Source organism: Hyperolius riggenbachi, chromosome 3 (assembly GCF_040937935.1).
Source record: "Hyperolius riggenbachi isolate aHypRig1 chromosome 3, aHypRig1.pri, whole genome shotgun sequence".
In the NCBI taxonomy this organism is placed as follows: Eukaryota; Metazoa; Chordata; class Amphibia; order Anura; family Hyperoliidae; genus Hyperolius; species Hyperolius riggenbachi.
The window spans coordinates 63,470,279-63,492,085 of NC_090648.1; the positions used below are offsets into that span (position 1 = coordinate 63,470,279).

At 50.3% G+C, this 21,807-nt stretch overlaps 1 protein-coding gene across 3 annotated transcripts in view; it reads right to left on the reverse strand.

Moving 5' to 3' along the window:
* The window catches only part of FBXW9 (F-box and WD repeat domain containing 9), an 85,225-nt gene that overhangs the window by 41,486 nt on the left and 21,932 nt on the right, over nt 1–21,807 (reverse strand). For all 3 annotated transcript variants that reach the window (XM_068274215.1, XM_068274216.1, XM_068274217.1), the window contains exons 5-7: nt 12,884–12,996; nt 8,830–8,921; nt 5,040–5,188 (exon numbers count right to left, since the gene is read on the reverse strand). In XM_068274215.1, the coding sequence (XP_068130316.1) occupies nt 5,040–5,188; nt 8,830–8,921; nt 12,884–12,996 (354 nt within the window). The remainder of the gene's footprint in view (nt 1–5,039; nt 5,189–8,829; nt 8,922–12,883; nt 12,997–21,807) is intronic.

The following is a 21,807-nucleotide window of genomic DNA, read 5'->3' on the forward strand; positions in this document are numbered from 1 at the left end:
TATTGTTTTCTCAACTTAGTACAACATAGGATAGTTGTGTTTATATTTATTGCATTTATAGTTTATTAAAAATGCACTACAATCCTTGCTGGTGTTTACATATTTAGTGTTCTTCCCAGAATTGTTTTCCAGCTGGGTGGCATGAAAAATTAGCCGGGTGGGGCAAGATGAGAGAATACAAGGTCGGGGCTTTTCTGCACAATTCTGCTTACAGCAGAGGAGGAAGTGAACCAATGACAGCCGGGTGCTCACCAAAACTAGCCGGGTGGAGCACCCGGCTAAAAGAGCCTGGGGCGAACACTGCAAACTCCCCCAAATTCCTGCCAAATATAAAATATAACATAATGTTTCGTTAATAAAGGATACATTTATATACAAATTGTTCATGCTTTCCTAACAGTAAAGAAGAAAACCCCACTGATCTAAATGGATAACTCATGCTAAAATTATGAACCTAAAATGACTGTCATGTGCGAGAGTAGTTTGCATAGATTTGTGTGCTTGAACAAAGAGTGTGTACACATGCACACATTTGTATGCAGTATGTATTAGGGGGCGGGGAGAGGGGATTTTATTTTTCTGTCTGAAGAGAGCTGACTGTCAGTACATTTTGCTAATGGGTACTCTTTAGAGAAAGCAGGGCATATCAAACATATGGGCCATTATCCAAATAACTTTTCCTGAGTTTTCTCTCAGGAGATAATTTTTCATCTTTTTTCATAAAATACACATAGGGCTTGATTCACAAAGCCGTGCAAACTGTTTAGCATGGGTATGCTAAACAGTTAGCACGTGAAGTGCCGTTCGCGGACTTTTGGGCACGCAAAGTGCCACGATCACGCGAATCGCGGCACTTTGCGCGCGCAAAAGTCCGCGAACGGCACTTAACGTTCTAACTGTTTAGCACACCTGTGCTAAACAGTTTCCACGGCTTTGTGAATCAAGCCCATAATGTGCACCATTACCCCACAAAATACTCATAATGCACAGTGTTTCCCCAGAAAATGCACATAATGCGGCAGCCTTTCCCACAAAATACACATAATGCAGCAGCATCTCCCCAGAAAATACACTTAACCACTTGCCGACCGCGCACTCATAATGCGTGTCGGCAAAGTTGCAGCTGCAGGACCAGCGACGCAGATCTGCGTCGCCGGCTGCAGGTTGATTAATCAGCAAACAGCCGCTCGCGCGAGCGGCTGCTTCCTGTCAATTCACGGCGGGGGGCTCCGTGAATAGCCTGCGGGCCGCCGATCGCAGCTCGCAGGCTAAATGTAAACACAAGCGGAAATAATCCGCTTTGTTTACATTTGTACAACGCTGCTAACAGTAGCAGCGTTGTACTAGATCAGCGATCCCCGGCCAATCAGCGTCCGGGGATCGCTGTCACATGACAGGCAGGAGCCTGTTAGAGGCTGCACTTCCTGTGCAGCCTCCGATCTCCGAGGAAGGGAGGGAGGAGAGGGAATCCTGCGGTGGAGGGGGCTTTGAGGTGCCCCCCCCCCCGCCAGCCACACGCAGGCAGGAGCGATCAGACCCCCCCAGCACATCATCCCCCTAGTGGGGAAAAAAGGGGGGGCGATCTGGTCGCTCTGCCTGGTGTTTGATCTGTGCTGGGGGCTGTAGAGCCCACCCTGCACAGATCAGCGAAATCAGCGCTGGTCCTTAAGGGGGGGGGGGTAAAGGCTGGGTCATCAAGTGGTTAAAGTGGACCCAAATTAAAAATACAAGATTTCAGAAATAAAATCTATTTTCTATATTATAATAATAAATAGCAGCCTTTTTTCAGCTGCATGATGACAAATATAAAATATTTTACATTTATTGGAGGAACCCCTTCCTTCCTTTCAACATTGCCGGGATTTTTACGGCAAACTGGTGGAGTAGGTGGTGTCCGGCAATGGAGGAATTGCTAATGGCTGCCCCCAGTATAGCCCTAGTTATGAAAAGAGAAGGGTGAAAAGCATGCACTGAAATGATCATAGGTTTGAAGGAGTGTTTACTTATCTTTGTATGTGTCAGAGTGCTGCAACTAAATATTTTTAATTAAAAAAAGGTTTGGTTTGGGTCCGCTTTAATGCACAGTGTTTTCCAAAAACATGCACATAATCCGCAGAAGTTTTGTGGGGTAACAGTGCCCAGAAAAAAAAAATGATGCCGCAGTGTTTTCCCAGAAAATAAATATAATGCGGCAGTGTTTCCCCAGAAAATAAATATAATGCGGCAGTGTTTCCCCAGAAAATAAATATAATGCGGCAGTGTTTTGACCAAAATACACATAATGTGGCAACATATTCGACCTTAAAAAAATAAAAAAATTATTAGGCAGCGTTTCCCCCATTAACCATAAGGCAGGTCATCCCCCCCGATGGTGCCCCCTAATAGCCCCAGTGCAACTTAGTGGTGCAGCTGAAAAGAGAAGTAGTCTACTCAACTGTCTCCGCCTCCAGCGTTGTTCCCTGATCAATCTTCCAGCTGCAAATCTCCAGCGCCGTGAAGGCAGAACAGGGCCATAGTAAAATGGTGGGCGGAGCCCAGCCCCAGAGACACAAATATTCTCCAGTGCTGGGCTCCAGACTCCATTTTTACCCTAGCCCTGCTGTTCCTTGACACTGTGGGAGAACGATTGGCATACAGACACCCGAAGCCTGGAACAGGTGAGATGCGGCCGGTGAACCGGCACTGCATCCGCTGGACGCCGCAAACCAGTTCACCTCATGGGGACACACACAATCCGCCCTGCATCGGCAGGACAAATGAAATAGCCAGTCGGCCATAGTTTGCCCACCCTTGGTCTAATTGGTCTACAGACGATGCTGTAAACACGTGTCTGCATTATTTGTCTGCACCTAGACTCCCCAGGAACTTATGCCAGAATTTTATTTGTGGATTTCAGCTCTGCATTCAATACCATAATACCATCGCTGCTACACAGTAAGCTCTCCCAACTATGCATACCTGAATCTATCTGCAAATGGAGAACCAATTTCTTGAACAACAGGAGTCAGCAGGTTAGACTTGGGAAACACACACCAAGCTCCCCGGGGCTGTGTGCTCTCCACACTGCTTTACTCACTGTACACCAAAGACTGCATCTCCACAGACCCATCTGTAAAGGTTCTGAAGTTTGCAGATGAAACAGTAGTTGGCCTCATACTAATTGGGGACTAGTCAGCATACAGGTAGTAGTGAGACAGCTTTCCCCTGGTGCAGCAGCAACAACAACTTGGAACTAAATGCTCGTAAGACCATAGAAATAATAGTCATTCAGATTTCTTGGGTCTACAATCTCCAACAACCTAAAATGGGATAACAACCCTGTCACTGTCATTAAGAAGGTGCAACAGAGGATGTACCTGGTAGTTGAAAAGGCTGTTCCGCTACACCAACTGGCTGGATTGCAATAATAAACTCCTTATTCTGACTTCATGGTACATACAGGTTAAAAGCTCACGCGTATCGGAGCAAAAGCATAGCTCCTTAACCTCCTGAGCGTTATGCCGCTCAGGAGGTTTTGCAGCCTCAGAGTCCCCATGGTTAATCTATGAGATCGAATGGCTGTCAAAGGTTTAGCTAACACTGGGTAAGCTAGTATAGGTGTCCAGCACCCCCCCCCAATGAACCCCGATCCAGCCGCTATATACATATACATATTACCCAGCCTGGTTCCAGCGATCGCCGCACAGCTCCGATCTTCTCTATGGGGAGGATCGTACATGACGTCACCGATGTTATGCGCAGTCACGATCCTTCCCATACAGAAGACCGGAGCTATGCGGGGAGGCTGCAGCGATCGCTGGAACCAGGCAGGGTAATGTATATAGCGGCTGGATCAGGGGCGATTGGGGGGGGGGTGCTGGCGACCTATACTTGCTAGCCTAGTGTTAGCTAAACCTTTGGCAGCCATTCAATCTCATAGATTAACCATGGGGACTCTGAGGCTGCAAAACCTCCTGAGTGGCGTAACGCTCAGGAGGTTAAGGAGCTATGCTTCTGCTCCGATACACATGAGCTTTTAACCTATATGTACCATGATGTCAGAATAAAGAGTTTATTATTGCAATCCAGCCAGTTGGTGTAGCGGCTGGATCGGGGGGAGCTGGCCACCTATACTAGCGAGCCTAGTGCTAGCTAAACCTTTTGCAGCCATTCAATCTAATATATTAACCCTGGGGACTCCTGAGACTAGTGAGCGGCATGCCTGACACAGTATCGGGCTTACCGGTCAGGAGGTTAATCAAAGAGCATGTACCACCTACGGCAGCTGAAAAAGTTTGGGCCAATGCAAAAAATAATGATGCAGTTTTACACTGTGATCATCGTGACATCATCTATGTCTGGTTCCGCTCCTGCTCAGTACTAGAAAAGATGAGACTACAGCGTATCATCCGTGCAGCAGAAAGAATAGTCGGCTGTAGCTTACCTTCCCTGCAGGATCTTTACACTTGCAGGTGCAGAAGGCGAGCGACCAAGATTGCCTCTGACCCCTCTCACCCTGCTCACTCCATCTTCCAGCTCTTGCCTTCAGGGGTGAGATACCGGTCAGTCACAACTAAAACTTCCAGGCACAGGAAAAGCTTCTTCCATCAGGCAGTAGCCATGCTTACTGCAGAACCATGCTAGAGCTGCTAGGAGTGGAAAGCATTACAGCATAGAACTGAAAATGTTTCTTACTCTGTTTCCTACCACTACACTTACATACTATCCTTGATTTGTAATATCTATACTGTCTATCCTTGTAATTTTTTTTTTGACTGTTAAGCAACTGCCAACTCAAATTCCTGGTAAGTGCAAACTTATTTGGCCAAATACAGTCAAACAGATTCTGAGAGCTTTGAAGGACACGGAGAGGACGGCTGCGGCCGGATCGCGGGGAGGCGACTGATCCAGAACATTGCTGCTCACTCTGCTCCCGGCCCCCTAAATTCCGAAGTATTGCTAATTGCGATGAAAAGAAACCTGGAGCTACCCTCAGGAATACCGCCAAGGGGGTTAAGCTGTACTCAAGTTTACCTACGCCAATAAGCTGCATGACCTACCTGTATTGTCTGCAGCACTGCATTAGCTCTGCGATCAAAGACCACCATCGTCCGGTCCTCCCCTCCTGACACGATGTGACGGTCATCAGCCACCAGGGACAACACCGGACTGGAATGTAACACCCTGGATTTCAGCAATGGACGAGTCGCTGGAAAAAAAAATGGATAAGCTCCCTGTGAGTAAAGGTGCGGTATGCTCCTATCGGGAGAGCCCAGAAGTGAAGCTGGGGCAAGTACTGAAGCACTGAAAGGAATGGTGACGTCACCAAGCCTTGTAATGTAACTATACAGAGAACGAGACTTTGGAGATGGAGGAGGAAGTGCTGCTGCCATCGCTGGAGAAAGCCCTCTGGTGAGTACAACTATTTACTCCATGGGCTTAGAGGGGGGGGGGGGGGGGGGAGATCAGGAGGGAGGGGGGAATAGGCCACCCGCAACAGCCACCATAGAAGGGGGATCCCCCCACCCGCACAGAGGGGGATCCATGCCCACAACAGCCACCATAGAAGGGGGATCCCCCCACCCGCACAGAGGGGGATCCCCCCGCCCACATATTATGGTGTATGCATACATTATTATACATTATGCTGGTGTATGCGCATGGTGCACATGGACACATAATGTTAGCTCCCTTGTGCGATTGGTAAGATGCACTGTCTTTCCCAGGAGAGGAAGTTAGGATGTGTGCTCCTAATCCATTGATAGGTTTGATGCAATGATTGTGTTTGCATGTCTGCACTATGCATGTTACAGGGCCAGAGTTAGGACACCTATGTTTACCTGGGTACTTCTGCGCAGTATAGGTGACTAAGCATAAGAATGCATTCTTCTGTGAACTAAAACCCTGGCTTTTAATTTAGCTGTAGGGATAACAGTTGTGCCTGGATGAGTAAATCTGTGAATGCATTTGTTTGAACATTTGCATGTGAGTGTGCGAAGGGTTAATTGATTTTTTCACCCGCACAGAGGGGGATCCCCGCCCACAACAGCCACCATAGAAGGGGGATCCCCCCACCCGCACAGAGGGGGATCCCCGCCCGCAACAGCCACCATAGAAGGGGGATCCCCCCACCCGCACAGAGGGGGATCCCCCCGCCCACATAGCCTCCGCATACAGGGGGGAACCCCGCACAATCCCTGCCCCGCTGGCTGCCCAGGGATTCCCTAGGGTGTGCTTGTTCTGCACGCTGTGGGTAGCACAGATCGCTACCCACAGCATGCTAGGAGGGGGGGGGGGGGGACCGGGAGGGGGACATCTGGCTACCTATAAATCTGGCTAAACACCTGGCTCACTATATACCTGGCTAAACACCTGGCTCGCTATACATCTGGCTAACTATACCTGGCTGCACAGCTGGCTAACTATACATCTGGCTAACTATACCTGGCTGCACATCTGGCTAACTATACCTTGCTGCACATCTGGCTAACTATACATCTGGCTAACTATACCTGGCTGCACATCTGGCTAACTATACATCTGGCTAACTATACCTGGCTGCACATCTGGCTAACTATACATCTGGCTAAGTATACCTGGCTGCACATCTGGGTCTTATACTCACCATTGGCATACTGATCTCTCGTCGCGTACCTCTGATAGCTTCCCCAGTGTCTTCTTCCATGTCCCTTGGCGGATTTTGCTTCTTCCTCAGCGATCACATGTCCCCCGTTGATCGGCGTATATGACACCAGGGTCACACAGCGTCATCAACATCTTGCAGAAAACACTTTTTTTTTTTAAAATTGAATTCAATACAATAACCTGTATTGAATTCAATATAAAACAAAAATTGGTTGCAAAAAAAAAAAAATGGTTGCAAATTATTGGAAATTAATTGAAACACTTTTTGCACGGAAATCCTGGGGAAACTGAACGCCAGGGTGGTTAAGGCACTTTATGGGAACTGTTGTCTTTTCTTCAGGTGGACTGCTGGGCAGAACTGACACAGAAACAGTCAAAGCTGCCAGTGCTGCAAAACATGCACGGCGAGTGAACACACCAAGAGGGAGAATAGACGGAAAGTGAGATGGTACATTCCAGGGCAATAGCCGAATGGTACCAATGATAATTGTACCCAACCCATTTGCTTTATGGGGGGAGAGAGGGGTGTCAGGAATTTAGAAAAGTGTGGGAACCTGCCCATATGTTTTAATGTAAACCGGAGATTAATTAAAAGTAAAAATTCATACATACTAGGGGCTTCCACCAGCCCCCTACAGCCTGATCGGCCCCTCGCTGCTGACCTCACTGTACATTGTAAGCCTTTGGCACTGCCCCCCCTTTCCATGGACTTACTTGGACTTTAATTGCTGTAAATTCACATGATCATGTATCTTATACTCTGTTTGCATGCGTAACCTTGTGATATGTTGTATGTTGGATACCCTTGTGCTACACACCCCTTGTAATCATTGTATGTATCCCTATTTATTGTCCAGTGCTGTGTAATATGTTGTGCTTTATAAATACAATAATAAAAATAATACCGAAAGACAGTAGTACAGGAACAAAAATAAATCAAAACCTTGCACAGTGATCACTAGTAATCTGTAGCCAACACAATATTTATACTTTTGATTATTAAGTATTTATATAGCGCCAACATCTTCCGCATCGCTTTACAGAGTCACTGTGAGTCTTCTCACTAACTGTCTCTCAGAAGAGCTCACAATCTAATCTCTACCATAGTCATATGTCCATCATAGTCTAGGGCCAATGTTGGGGGAAGCATATTAACTTATCTGTATGTTTTTAAGATGTGGGAGGTAACCAGAGTGCATGGAAGAAACCCACAGATACATGGTGAGAACGTTAGGAAATCCTCCTAATGTTTACGGTTTTTGTTGCAATATTTGTGCTGCTTGAGACTCCGCTGTACATTTTTTGGTTGTACCGATGTTCCTCTTGTCGTCTTATTGTGCTTTGTAAAGCACTGCAGAATAAGTTGGCGCTATATAAATAAAAAAAAAGAAGAAGAAGAAATATACAAACTGAACAGATAGTGCCCTGGCTGGGATTCGAACTGGGGTTCAAGTGCTGTAAGTAGAGAGTGCTAACCACTACGCCACCATATTGCTCACCGTACTTGGCTTTAACCACTTAAGGACCAGGCTCTGCTGCAGTGATCTGTGCTGAGCGGGCTCTCCAGCCCACAGCACAGATCGTGATTATGCCAGGGCGATCAGACTTCCCTCCCCTTTTTCCCTACTAGGGGATGACCTGCTGGGGGGGGGGGGGGGTCTGACCGCCGCCGGCTTGCTGCGTGTAGCAGAGGGGGGGGGGCTCCTCAAAGCCCCCCTCCGCAGCGATTTCCGCCCTCCGTCCCCTTCCCTCCCTCTACCTTAGCCTGTGGGCTGCGCAGGACGGATATCCGTCCTGCGCTGCTTAGGATAGGCTTTAGCCTATCAGATGGCTGCGATCCCCGGCCAATCAGAGGCCGAGGATCGCCAATCTCCTTTACGGCGCCGTACGCAGCTGCGCCGTATGAAGTAAACAGTGGGGATTTCTTCCCTGCGTGTTTACATTTAGCCTGCGAGCCGCGATCGGCGACTCGCTGACTGTTCACTGAGACACCCTCCGTGAACTGGCATGGAAAGGGCGCTCGTTGGTTTCCATGCTATACCACTAACGATCCGCCGACGCCTATTGGCGTTAGGCGGTCGTTAAGATCCCTCTGAGGGACGGTGAGTGATATGTGAGAAATAGGCCTTGTTCAGTGCAGTCTGTAAAATGCTGCAGGGCAAACTGTATAAATATGTAAAATAAGTGTATCTATGGCAGGCTTACCTCTTGGATCGTATATGCTCACTTTCTTATCATATGATCCTGCAACCAAGATATCAGGAAGGTAGGCCAGACACAGGACAGCTGCCCGTCCCCTGAACAGAGAGCGAGAGATGGAGACGTGTGATCACAGAGAGCAAGAGATGCAGACGTGCGAGATCAGAACAAAAACAAAACAAAACACACCAGTGACATAGGAGGATTAAAGTGTAACTGACGGGCATAAAATAAAAAATCAATTATTTATTTTTATCTGGTAAACAAGTAATAAAGATGCTAACCAGGCAATCCAAAAGTTAAAATTACTATTACTTTTCTTGTTGATAAATGATTATTCCCCAGTTTACCTGACTCTTATTTGGTACACACAAAATTTGGTACACAAAAAAGGAAGTTGCAGGGCATGCTGGGTTGTCCTTTTTTGCTTCTCTACTTCCCCTCAGACTTAACTAATGCAGCCTGATTGGCTGAAGCCTCTCTCCCTCCTGTTTTCCCTCCCACACCTCTGTTCCTCTCCGATTGGCTAATACAGTATTTCTCATGCTGAGACAATGCACTTTCTATTGTGAAGGTCAGGCAAATCAGGCAGAGGAGAGTAAGGGAGGAAATTACATCAGGATTGGCTTCAAAATAGCCACACTTAAAATGGGAAATGCTAAGAAGGCTTTTCTATTTTTTTTACTGTAGTACAGTAGAAAAATCACTAAAATCAAAATGTGGACAGTGCAATACAATATGTTATGTAAGTAGAGCAAGTATTTATCTACTTGTATATGTGTTTTTTTATTCTGAGATAGTATGGCTGACAGCTCCTCTTTAAAGGGAAGCCGACTTGTGTTTAAATATATAGATTCTTTCTACACAGTCACTTTTCCCTTGCTCAAAGTCTATAATAATGTCTTCTGACGGTGCAGTCTCTCGAGTATCAAGGCAGCCTCTTAATAAAGCATAGTTAAATCAAACAAGGCAAATTGCAGTCAGGATGACAAATATAAACAGTGTATAGAAGTGAAGTGCTTCACACAAATCTGTTTTATGGACCAAATGTGCTTGGAAATTCAATACAGCTTGCTTCCTCTACTCTCTGGATTAACCTCCCCGGCGTTCTATTGAGATCACCAGGGAGGCTGCGGGAGGGTTTTTTTTTAATAAAAAAAAAATCTATTTCATGCAGCCAACTGAAAGTTGGCTGCATGAAAGCCCACTAGAGGGCGCTCCGGAGGCGTTCTTCTGATCGCCTCCGGCAAGCATAAGTAACAAGGAAGGCTGCAATGAGCAGCCTTCCTTGTTTGGCTTTCCTCGTCGCCATGGCGACGAGCGGAGTGACGTCATGGACGTCAGCCGACGTCCTGACGTCAGCCGCCTCCGATCCAGCCCTTAGCGCTGGCCGGAACTGATTGGTCCGGCTGCGCAGGGCTCGGGCGGCTGGGGGGACCCTCTTTCGCCTCTGCTCGCGGCGGATCGCCGCAGAGCGGCGGCGATCAGGCAGCACACGCGGCTGGCAAAGTGCCGGCTGCGTGTGCTGCTTTTTATTTGAGGAAAATCGGCCCAGCAGGGCCTGAGCGGCAGCCTCCGGCGGTGATGGACGAGCTGAGCTCGTCCATACCGCTCAGGAGGTTAAGCTGCTGAGCGGGTCAATCAGGTGTGGCCTAAATTAGGAACAATAGGTTCCAGACTACACTTCCCAGCATCCCTATAAATCAGTAGAAACCATTTGTCTGCATAAGGATGCGGGACTTGCAGTTTTCCAGGAAGTAGGAAGTGAGAAATTGTAAGACCTCAGCTCTGGTAACACAAACTGACAGGGTGGAGAAATCTGAATCATTCCCAATCTAGCTGCATGGTAGATCCTGACACTGGCCTGTGTGATGGTGAGATTGCATCGGGTTGGTTCAGATGCTCTTTATATAATCTGTACAAATTAATCTGGTTTTGCTCCAGATTGGATTTATGAGAATCGTTTATACAAAGGCCCAATGAAGGGCACATCTTGCCCGAGACGAACGTTGTCATTGCCTAAACAATATATGCTCATTACGTCAAGCCTGATTATATGTTCTGTCAGCTTCATGAAGGATTGTTTTGTCCTATTCATGGCTTCGGATGCTATGCTCATTCAGGAGGGTTGAACGTTTGGATCTATTATGAAAAGGATTATTTTTGTGCTAATAAAAGTGAACTAAGTTTTCTACTGCAATATTTTGTTGTGGGGTCTTGTGGGGAGCTCAGTCTGGGCAGGAGGAGGAGGAGGTTACTAGCCATTGATTTCAAAGGCAGAGGGGAGGAGAGAGGAGGAGAGGGGACTGAATTACACACAAGAAAGCTGATAAGCATCTCCAGCCCTCAGCCTGTGACAAAGTGACAAACAGAACATGGCTGCCCTCATTGTATCACAGGAATAAATAATCATAAACTTTTGAAGCTGTTTGCAGCTAGATATGCTGTGTAAACTATCTAAACTTTAGATAAGATATATAGACAAGTTACTTGTTATAGTTAGTTTTTCATCTCAGATCCGCTTTAATAATTGAATAAGTAGAAACAATGTTGCCAGGCCAGCACTAGCTCTGAGGTTTACCATGCGAGGGGCTCGGAAAAGGTACAGTCAAATCCCTTTATAGTAAACTCCAAGGAACCAGGAAAAGTAGTTTTCTATATCAGAATTGGTCATACATTGAATATTTATACAGATGCATTTGCTAGGGACCTGTGGACTGAGTTTACTATATCCAGAGGTTTACTAGAACGAGATTCAGTTGTATCGCCACGTAACATCATGTAGGTGCACAGATAGGAAGTGGAGGTTCCAATGTCAGCAAAAGCAAAGAAATCTGGCAGAGATCATTAAAGGGGCACCATGGTGAATAATTTTAAAATTCAAAATACGTGCAAACATATACAAATAAGAAGTATGTTTTTTCTAGAGTAAAATGAGCCATAAATTACTTTTCTCTTATATTGCGGTCACTTACAGTAGGTAGTAGAAATCTGACGGAAGTGACAGATTTTGGACTACTCCATTTCTTTATGGGGGATTCTCAGGAATTTATTTATTTTCAAAAGCACTTAGTGAATGGCAGTTGCTCTGTCTAACTGCCAAAAAAGCTGTGTAGGGAGCGGGGAAGCTGGCCAGCATCATTGTTTAAATCCTTTTTAGGGAATATCTTATAAAGAATAAAAGCCTTGCTGAGAATCCCATATGAAGAGATGGACTAGTCCAAAACCTGTCACTTCTGTCAGATTTCTACTACCTACTGTAAGTGACAGCAACATAGGAGAACAGTCATTTATGGCTCATTTTACTCTGGAAAAATGTACTTTCTTATTTGTCTTTGTTTGCACATATTTTGAATTTTACAATTTTTCGCCATAGTGCCCCTTTAATGTATTGGTATGCTGTATGGGAGCTTGTATCTGTGCTAAAAGCCATGCAGGGCGTGATGCAAGCGCAGAAGTGGGACATTCCACTCAGCACCTCTACCCACAGTGTATGAATGTATTTTTTTTATTGTCATTTTTTACACTTGCTTCACGCCCTGCATGGCTTTCAGCACGGCTACAAGCTCCCATACAGCATACCAATAAATGTAAGTATTTATATAGCGCTGACATACAATATTACGCAGCGCTGTACAGAGTATATGGTCTTGTCACAAACTGTCCGTCAGAGGGGCTCACAATCTAATCTCTACCATAATAAAAGTTACCGTAGTTGTTCTTGATTAATTTAATATTACTTTTCTTACCTTAATTATATTATATTTTTGCTCTTTAGAAGCTTAAAAATGTAACACAATAAAAAAAAAAAAAAGTAACAAAACCGAGGAAAACAGGTGAAAAAGCTTGGTATTCTGTCTAGCACGCTGCCTATACACTTTTCATATCCACTATTATATCTGCTATTAGAATTTGCTTTGTATAATTTTTCAAAAGCATACAGAGCAGGATACAGGGTGACAATTGTAGTTTGCTGGCCATCACAAGTCTCTAATACAAGGTCTATAAAATAACAAATTACAAATGAAACTAATGAAGGCATAGAATAAGTCCTTCATACCGGATAGCCATAACTTGCTGACCATCCGCTGCAATGTCCCAGATCTTCATACTGCTGTCCCAGGAACCCGAACAGACGAAGTGATCACAGGCAGCCAGTGACCAGGCCCATCCCTAGAACAAGATGTGGTAATTAAATTCGCAACTCTCACCAAGGGGGACAGGAGGAGGACAACAACAAGGGGGACAGGGGCAAGATACCAAGGGGGGAAATGAGAAGGACACCAGGGGGGGGGGGGGGGGGGGGGGAAGGAGGAGAAGGACACCAGGGGGGGGGGGGAGGAGGAGGAGGAGAAGGACACCAGGGGGGGGGGGAGGAGGAGAAGGACACCAGAGGGGGGAGGAGGAGGAGGAGAAGGACACCAGGTGGGGAAAGGAGGAGAAGGACACCAGGTGGGGAAAGGTGGAGAAGGACACCGGGGGGGAGGGGGGAGGAGGAGAAGGACACCAGGGGGGGAGGAGGAGGAGGAGAAGGACACCAGGGGGGGAGGAGGAGGAGGAGAAGGACACCAGAGGGGGGAGGAGGAGAAGGACACCAGGGGGGGGAGGAGGAGAAGGACACCAGAGGGGAAAGGAGGACAAGGACACCAGAGGGGAAAGGAGGACAAGGACACCAGATGGGAAAGGAGGACAAGGACACCAGATGGGAAAAGAGGACAAGGACACCAGAGGGGAAAGGAGGACAAGGACACCAGAGGGGAAAGGAGGACAAGGACACCAGAGGGGAAAGGAGGACAAGGACACCAGAGGGGAAAGGAGGACAAGGACACCAGAGGGGAAAGGAGGACAAGGACACCAGAGGGGAAAGGAGGACAAGGACACCAGAGGGGAAAGGAGGACAAGGACATCGGGGGGGGGGGGGGGGGGGGAGGGCAAGGACACCGGGAGGGGGGGAGGAGGAGAAGGACACCAGGGGGGAAAGGAGGAGAGGGACACCAGGGGGGGGGGGAAAGGTGAAGGACACCAGGGGGGGGAAGGTGAAGGACACCAGGGGGGGAAAGGTGAAGGACACCAGGGGGGGAAAGGTGAAGGACACCAGGGGGGGAAAGGTGAAGGACACCAGGGGGGGGAAAGGTGAAGGACACCAGGGGGGGGGGGGGGAGGTGAAGGACACCAGGGGGGGGGGGGGAAGGTGAAGGACACCAGGGGGGGGGGGGAAAGGTGAAGGACACCAGGGGGGGGGGAAGGTGAAGGACACCAGGGGGGGGGAAAGGTGAAGGACACCAGGGGGGGGGAAAGGTGAAGGACACCAGGGGGGGGGGGAAGGTGAAGGACACCAGGGGGGGGGGGGAAGGTGAAGGACACCAGGGGGGGGGGGGAAAGGTGAAGGACACCAGGGGGGGGGGGGAAAGGTGAAGGACACCAGGGGGGGGGGGGAAGGTGAAGGACACCAGGGGGGGGGGGGAAAGGTGAAGGACACCAGGGGGGGGGGGAAGGTGAAGGACACCAGGGGGGGGGGGGAAGGTGAAGGACACCAGGGGGGGGGGGGGAAGGTGAAGGACACCAGGGGGGGGGAAAGGTGAAGGACACCAGGGGGGGAAAGGTGAAGGACACCAGAGGGGGGGGGAAGGTGAAGGACACCAGGGGGGGGGGAGGTGAAGGACACCGGGGGGGGGGAAGGTGAAGGACACCAGGGGGGGGGGGGAGGAGGTGAAGGACACCAGGGGGGGGAGGAGAAGGACACTGGGGGGGGGGGGGAGAAGAGGGACGCAAAAGTAGGCAGGAGGAGGACAATGATTGCGGGTAGAACTTCTACAAGATGCTCCCAGACCATGGATGGTCCAAGTTTAGTGTATATTCTTTTTCCCTGGTTCTTGCCCTCTAAACCTAGGCGCAGCTTATAATCTGGATCATCTAATAGTTTAAAAAAAATATGATAACTCCTGGGAGGAAACTCCAAGCTAGGTTCACACTAATGCCGGATGCACAACGGTGCATTCACAGCGTATCCCGAGCGGATGTGTGCCCAGTCACAGCGTCCAGTGAGTGATTCACACTACTCACCGTTGTGCATCCAGCCCTCTGCACTGCTGCTGGGCTTGGAGACAAGTACCGGCGAGCACAGAGCCCCCGGCACAACCATAAGGCTACTATTGTATAGATCAATGGGAAACCTACCTAGCAACAGTGAGGATTTGCTCTGGACCACTGCTGAAAATCCTCCCTGGTTCTATGGAGGATTCCCATTGGTCTTTTGAACTCCAATGTTAGTCCTATGGTTGTGCTGAACTCAAATGGTGACCAAAGACACAGAAGACAGGTGAGTAGATTTGGAACAGAGGGAGAATCAGCCAAGTGGGAACAGAGACTTATGTGAACCTAGCTTGGGCCACAATTGGAAATACTCGTGTTCATGTCTAGCACAGGGAGTAATTAGTTAGTTATGCTGCCTGGAGTTCTGATTTGCAGATAAGGTACAATTTGTTTTTGGCCAATGTTGTATTCATTTGTTTTTGTGACAAATTTATCAAGAGAAAAGTTACAACGTCAGTTAGAACATATCACAGTGATGGCTAACCTTGGCACTCCAGCTGTGACAAAACTACAAATCCCATCTCTGCCTCCCCGTGTTATGCTTAGAGCTGTCAGAGTATTGCAATGCCTCATGGGACTTGTAGTTCCAGCACAGCTGGAGTGCCATGGTTAGCCATCACTGACATATCACAGTAACACATTAGAATCTGTAATCTTCTCACTCTTTTATGGTTTTCAAATTGCAAAGCAAACCTAAACTCAGTCCAAGAAGAGAGAAGATGATGGGCATCTGCTGCATAAAAACCCTTTATTGTGGTGGGTAGACACAGTGGTTACAGCAGGGGGGGGGGGGGAGTGATGTCTGACAGCTGTTTCGCAGAGGTAAACTCTGCTTCTTCAGAGTCTGTCAGACATCACATACCCCCCGCCCCCCCACTGCTGTAACCACTGTGTCTACCCACCACAATAAAGGGTTTTTAAGCAGCAGATGCCCATCATCTTCTCTCTTTTTGGACTGCAATTTGAATGTTTGTGGAGCACGCTGCAGGTAAGACCATTTGTGGTTATATCCTCCCTGCTGCATTTAGTACCGGTGCTTTTTCATCTCTACTTTGTATGAATCAAACCTAAACTCAGATCCAGAAAGCAGTACGGTACAGGTCCTTTTTGTACAAGTTCCCCTCTAGCAATGGGTGAAGCCAATTGACTTTCCACATATCCAATTCTTGCGCACACGCTGGTTGTGCCGCACGCTCTGCAGCACATCCACACTTCCAATGCACGCTCTGCAGAACATCCACGCTTCCAATGCACGCTCTGCAGCACATCCACGCTTCCAATGCACGCTCTGCAGAACATCCACGCTTCCAATGCACGCTCTGCAGCACATCCACGCTTCCAATGCACGCTCTGCAGCACATCCACGCTTCCAATGCACGCTCTGCAGCACATCCACGCTTCCAATGCACGCTCTGCAGCACATCCACGCTTCCAATGCACGCTCTGCAGCACATCCACGCTTCCGATGCACGCTCTGCAGCACATCCACGCTTCCAATGCACGTTCTGCAGCACATCCACGCTTCCAATGCACGCTCTGCAGCATATCCACGCTTCCAATGCACGCTCTGCAGTACATCCTTGCTTCCAATGCACGCTCTGCGGCACATCCATGCTTCCAATGCATGCTCTGCAGCACATCCACGCTTCCAATGCACGTTCTGCAGCACATCCACGCTTCCAATGCACGCTCTGCAGCATATCCACGCTTCCAATGCACGCTCTGCAGTACATCCTTGCTTCCAATGCACGCTCTGCGGCACATCCACGCTTCCAATGCACGCTTTGCAGCACATTCACGCTTCCAATGCACGCTCTGCAGCACATCCACGCTTCCAATGCACGCTCTGCAGCACATCCACGCTTCCAATGCACGCTCTGCAGCACATCCACGCTTCCAATGCACGCTCTGCAGCACATCCACGCTTCCAATGCACGTTCTGCAGCACATCCACGCTTCCAATGCACGCTCTGCGGCACATCCACGCTTCCAATGCATGCTCTGCAGCACATCCACGCTTCCAATGCACGCTCTGCAGCACATCCATGCTTCCAATGCATGCTCTGCAGCACATCCACGCTTCCAATGCACGCTCTGCAGCACAGCCACGCTGCCAATGCACGCTCTGCGGCACAGCCACGCTGCCAATGCACGCTCTGCGGCACATCCACGCTTCCAATGCACGCTCTGCAGCACATCCACGCTTCCAATGCACGCTCTGCAGTACATCCTTGCTTCCAATGCACGCTCTGCGGCACATCCACGCTTCCAATGCACGCTCTGCAGCACATCCACGCTTCCAATGCACGCTCTGCAGCACATCCACGCTTCCAATGCACGCTCTGCAGCACATCCACGCTTCCAATGCACGCTCTGCAGCACATCCACGCTTCCAATGCACGCTCTGCAGCACATCCACGCTTCCAATGCACGCTCTGCAGCACATCCACGCTTCCGATGCACGCTCTGCAGCACATCCACGCTTCCAATGCACGTTCTGCAGCACATCCACGCTTCCAATGCACGCTCTGCAGCATATCCACGCTTCCAATGCACGCTCTGCAGTACATCCTTGCTTCCAATGCACGCTCTGCGGCACATCCATGCTTCCAATGCATGCTCTGCAGCACATCCACGCTTCCAATGCACGCTCTGCAGCACATCCACGCTTCCAATGCACGCTCTGCAGCACATCCACGCTTCCAATGCACGTTCTGCAGCACATCCACGCTTCCAATGCACGCTCTGCAGCATATCCACGCTTCCAATGCACGCTCTGCAGTACATCCTTGCTTCCAATGCACGCTCTGCGGCACATCCACGCTTCCAATGCACGCTTTGCAGCACATTCACGCTTCCAATGCACGCTCTGCAGCACATCCACGCTTCCAATGCACGCTCTGCAGCACATCCACGCTTCCAATGCACGCTCTGCAGCACATCCACGCTTCCAATGCACGCTCTGCAGCACATCCACGCTTCCAATGCACGTTCTGCAGCACATCCACGCTTCCAATGCACGCTCTGCAGCACATCCACGCTTCCAATGCACGCTCTGCAGCACATCCACGCTTCCAATGCACGCTCTGCAGCACATCCACGCTTCCAATGCACGCTCTGCAGCACATCCACGCTTCCGATGCACGCTCTGCAGCACATCCACGCTTCCAATGCACGTTCTGCAGCACATCCACGCTTCCAATGCACGCTCTGCAGCATATCCACGCTTCCAATGCACGCTCTGCAGTACATCCTTGCTTCCAATGCACGCTCTGCGGCACATCCATGCTTCCAATGCATGCTCTGCAGCACATCCACGCTTCCAATGCACGCTCTGCAGCACATCCACGCTTCCAATGCACGCTCTGCAGCACATCCACGCTTCCAATGCACGTTCTGCAGCACATCCACGCTTCCAATGCACGCTCTGCAGCATATCCACGCTTCCAATGCACGCTCTGCAGTACATCCTTGCTTCCAATGCACGCTCTGCGGCACATCCACGCTTCCAATGCACGCTTTGCAGCACATTCACGCTTCCAATGCACGCTCTGCAGCACATCCACGCTTCCAATGCACGCTCTGCAGCACATCCACGCTTCCAATGCACGCTCTGCAGCACATCCACGCTTCCAATGCACGCTCTGCAGCACATCCACGCTTCCAATGCACGTTCTGCAGCACATCCACGCTTCCAATGCACGCTCTGCGGCACATCCACGCTTCCAATGCATGCTCTGCAGCACATCCACGCTTCCAATGCACGCTCTGCAGCACATCCATGCTTCCAATGCATGCTCTGCAGCACATCCACGCTTCCAATGCACGCTCTGCAGCACAGCCACGCTGCCAATGCACGCTCTGCGGCACAGCCACGCTGCCAATGCACGCTCTGCGGCACATCCACGCTTCCAATGCACGCTCTGCAGCACATCCACGCTTCCAATGCACGCTCTGCAGTACATCCTTGCTTCCAATGCACGCTCTGCGGCACATCCACGCTTCCAATGCACGCTCTGCAGCACATCCACGCTTCCAATGCACGCTCTGCAGCACATCCACGCTTCCAATGCACGCTCTGCAGCACATCCACGCTTCCAATGCACGCTCTGCAGCACATCCACGCTTCCAATGCACGTTCTGCAGCACATCCACGCTTCCAATGCACGCTCTGCGGCACATCCACGCTTCCAATGCATGCTCTGCAGCACATCCACGCTTCCAATGCACGCTCTGCAGCACATCCATGCTTCCAATGCATGCTCTGCAGCACATCCACGCTTCCAATGCACGCTCTGCAGCACAGCCACGCTGCCAATGCACGCTCTGCGGCACAGCCACGCTTCCAATGCAGCACATCCACGCTTCCAATGCAGCACATCCACGCTTCCAATGCACGCTCTGCGGCACATCCACGCTTCTAATGCACGCTCTGCAGCCCAGCCACACTTCTAATGCACGCTCCGCAGCACATCCCACTTCCAATGCACGCTCTGCAGCACATCCACGCTTCCAATGCAGCACATCCACGCTTCCAATGCAGCACATCCACGCTTCCAATGCACGCTCTGCGGCACATCCACGCTTCTAATGCACGCTCTGCAGCCCAGCCACACTTCTAATGCACGCTCCGCAGCACAGCCACGCTTCCAATGCACGCTCTGCGGCACATCCACGCTTCCAATGCACGCTCTGCGGCACATCCACGCTTCCAATGCACGCTCTGCGGCACATCCACGCTTCCAATGCACGCTCTGCAGCACATCCACCCTTCCAATGCACGCTCTGTGGCACATCCAGGCTTCCAATGCACGCTCTGCGGCACATCCACGCTTCCAATGCACGCTCTGCGGCACATCCACGCTTCCAATGCACGCTCTGCAGCACATCCACCCTTCCAATGCACGCTCTGTGGCACATCCAGGCTTCCAATGCACGCTCTGCGGCACATCCACGCTTCCAATGCACGCTCTGCGGCACATCCACGCTTCCAATGCACGCTCTGCGGCACATCCACGCTTCCAATGCACGCTCTGCGGCACATCCACGCTTCCAATGCACGCTCTGCGGCACATCCCACTTCCAATGCACGCTCTGCGGCACATCCACGCTTCTAATGCACGCTCCGCGGCACAGCCACGCTGCCAATGCACGCTCTGCAGCACATCCACGCTTCCAATGCACGCTCTGCAGCACATCCACCCTTCCAATGCACGCTCTGTAGCACATCCACGCTTCCAGTGCACGCTCTGCGGCACATCCACGCTTCCAATGCACGCTCTGCGGCACATCCACGCTTCCAATGCACGCTCTGCGGCACATCCACGCTTCCAATGCACGCTCTGCGGCACATCCACGCTTCCAATGCACGCTCTGCGGCATATCCACGCTTCCAATGCACGCTCTGCGACACATCCACGCTTCCAATGCACGCTCTGCGGCACATCCACGCTTCCAATGCACGCTCTGTGGCACATCCACGCTTCCAATGCACGCTCTGCGGCACATCCTCCCTTCCAATGCACGCTCTGTGGCACATCCACGCTTCCAATGCACGCTCTGCGGCACATCCACGCTTCCAATGCACGCTCTGCGGCATATCCACGCTTCCAATGCACGCTCTGCGGCACATCCACGCTTCCAATGCACGCTCTGCGGCACATCCACGCTTCCAATGCACGCTCTGCGGCATATCCACGCTTCCAATGCACGCTCTGCGGCACATCCACGCTTCCAATGCACGCTCTGCGGCACATCCACGCTTCCAATGCACGCTCTGCGGCACATCCACGCTTCCAATGCACGCTCTGCGGCACATCCCACTTCCAATGCACGCTCTGTGGCACATCCACGCTTCTAATGCACGCTCCGCGGCACAGCCACGCTGCCAATGCACGCTCTGCAGCACATCCACGCTTCCAATGCACGCTCTGCAGCACATCCACCCTTCCAATGCACACTCTGTAGCACATCCACGCTTCCAATGCACGCTCTGCAGCACATCCACGCTTCCAATGCACGCTCTGCTGCACATCCCTTTATTGTGGTGGGTAGACACAGTGGTTACAGCAGTGGGGGGGGGGGGGGGGGGGGAGGGGAGTGATGTCTGACAGCTGTTTCGCAGAGGTAAACTCTGCTTCTTCAGAGTCTGTCAGACATCACATACCCCCCCCCCCCCCACACTGCTGTAACCACTGTGTCTACCCACCACAATAAAGGGTTTTTAAGCAGCAGATGCCCATCATCTTCTCTCTTTTTGGACTGCAATTTGAATGTTTGTGGAGCACGCTGCAGGTAAGACCATTTGTGGTTATATCCTCCCTGCTGCATTTAGTACCGGTGCTTTTTCATCTCTACTTTGTATGAATCAAACCTAAACTCAGATCCAGAAAGCAGTACGGTACAGGTCCTTTTTGTACAAGTTCCCCTCTAGCAATGGGTGAAGCCAATTGACTTACCACATATCCAATTCTTGCGCACACGCTGGTTGTGCCGCACGCTCTGCAGCACATCCACACTTCCAATGCACGCTCTGCAGAACATCCACGCTTCCAATGCACGCTCTGCAGCACATCCACGCTTCCAATGCACGCTCTGCAGCACATCCACGCTTCCAATGCACGCTCTGCAGCACATCCACGCTTCCAATGCACGCTCTGCAGCACATCCACGCTTCCAATGCACGCTCTGCAGCACATCCACGCTTCCAATGCACGCTCTGCAGCACATCCACGCTTCCAATGCACGCTCTGCAGCATATCCACGCTTCCAATGCACGCTCTGCAGTACATCCTTGCTTCCAATGCACGCTCTGCGGCACATCCACGCTTCCAATGCATGCTCTGCAGCACATCCACGCTTCCAATGCACGCTCTGCAGCACATCCACGCT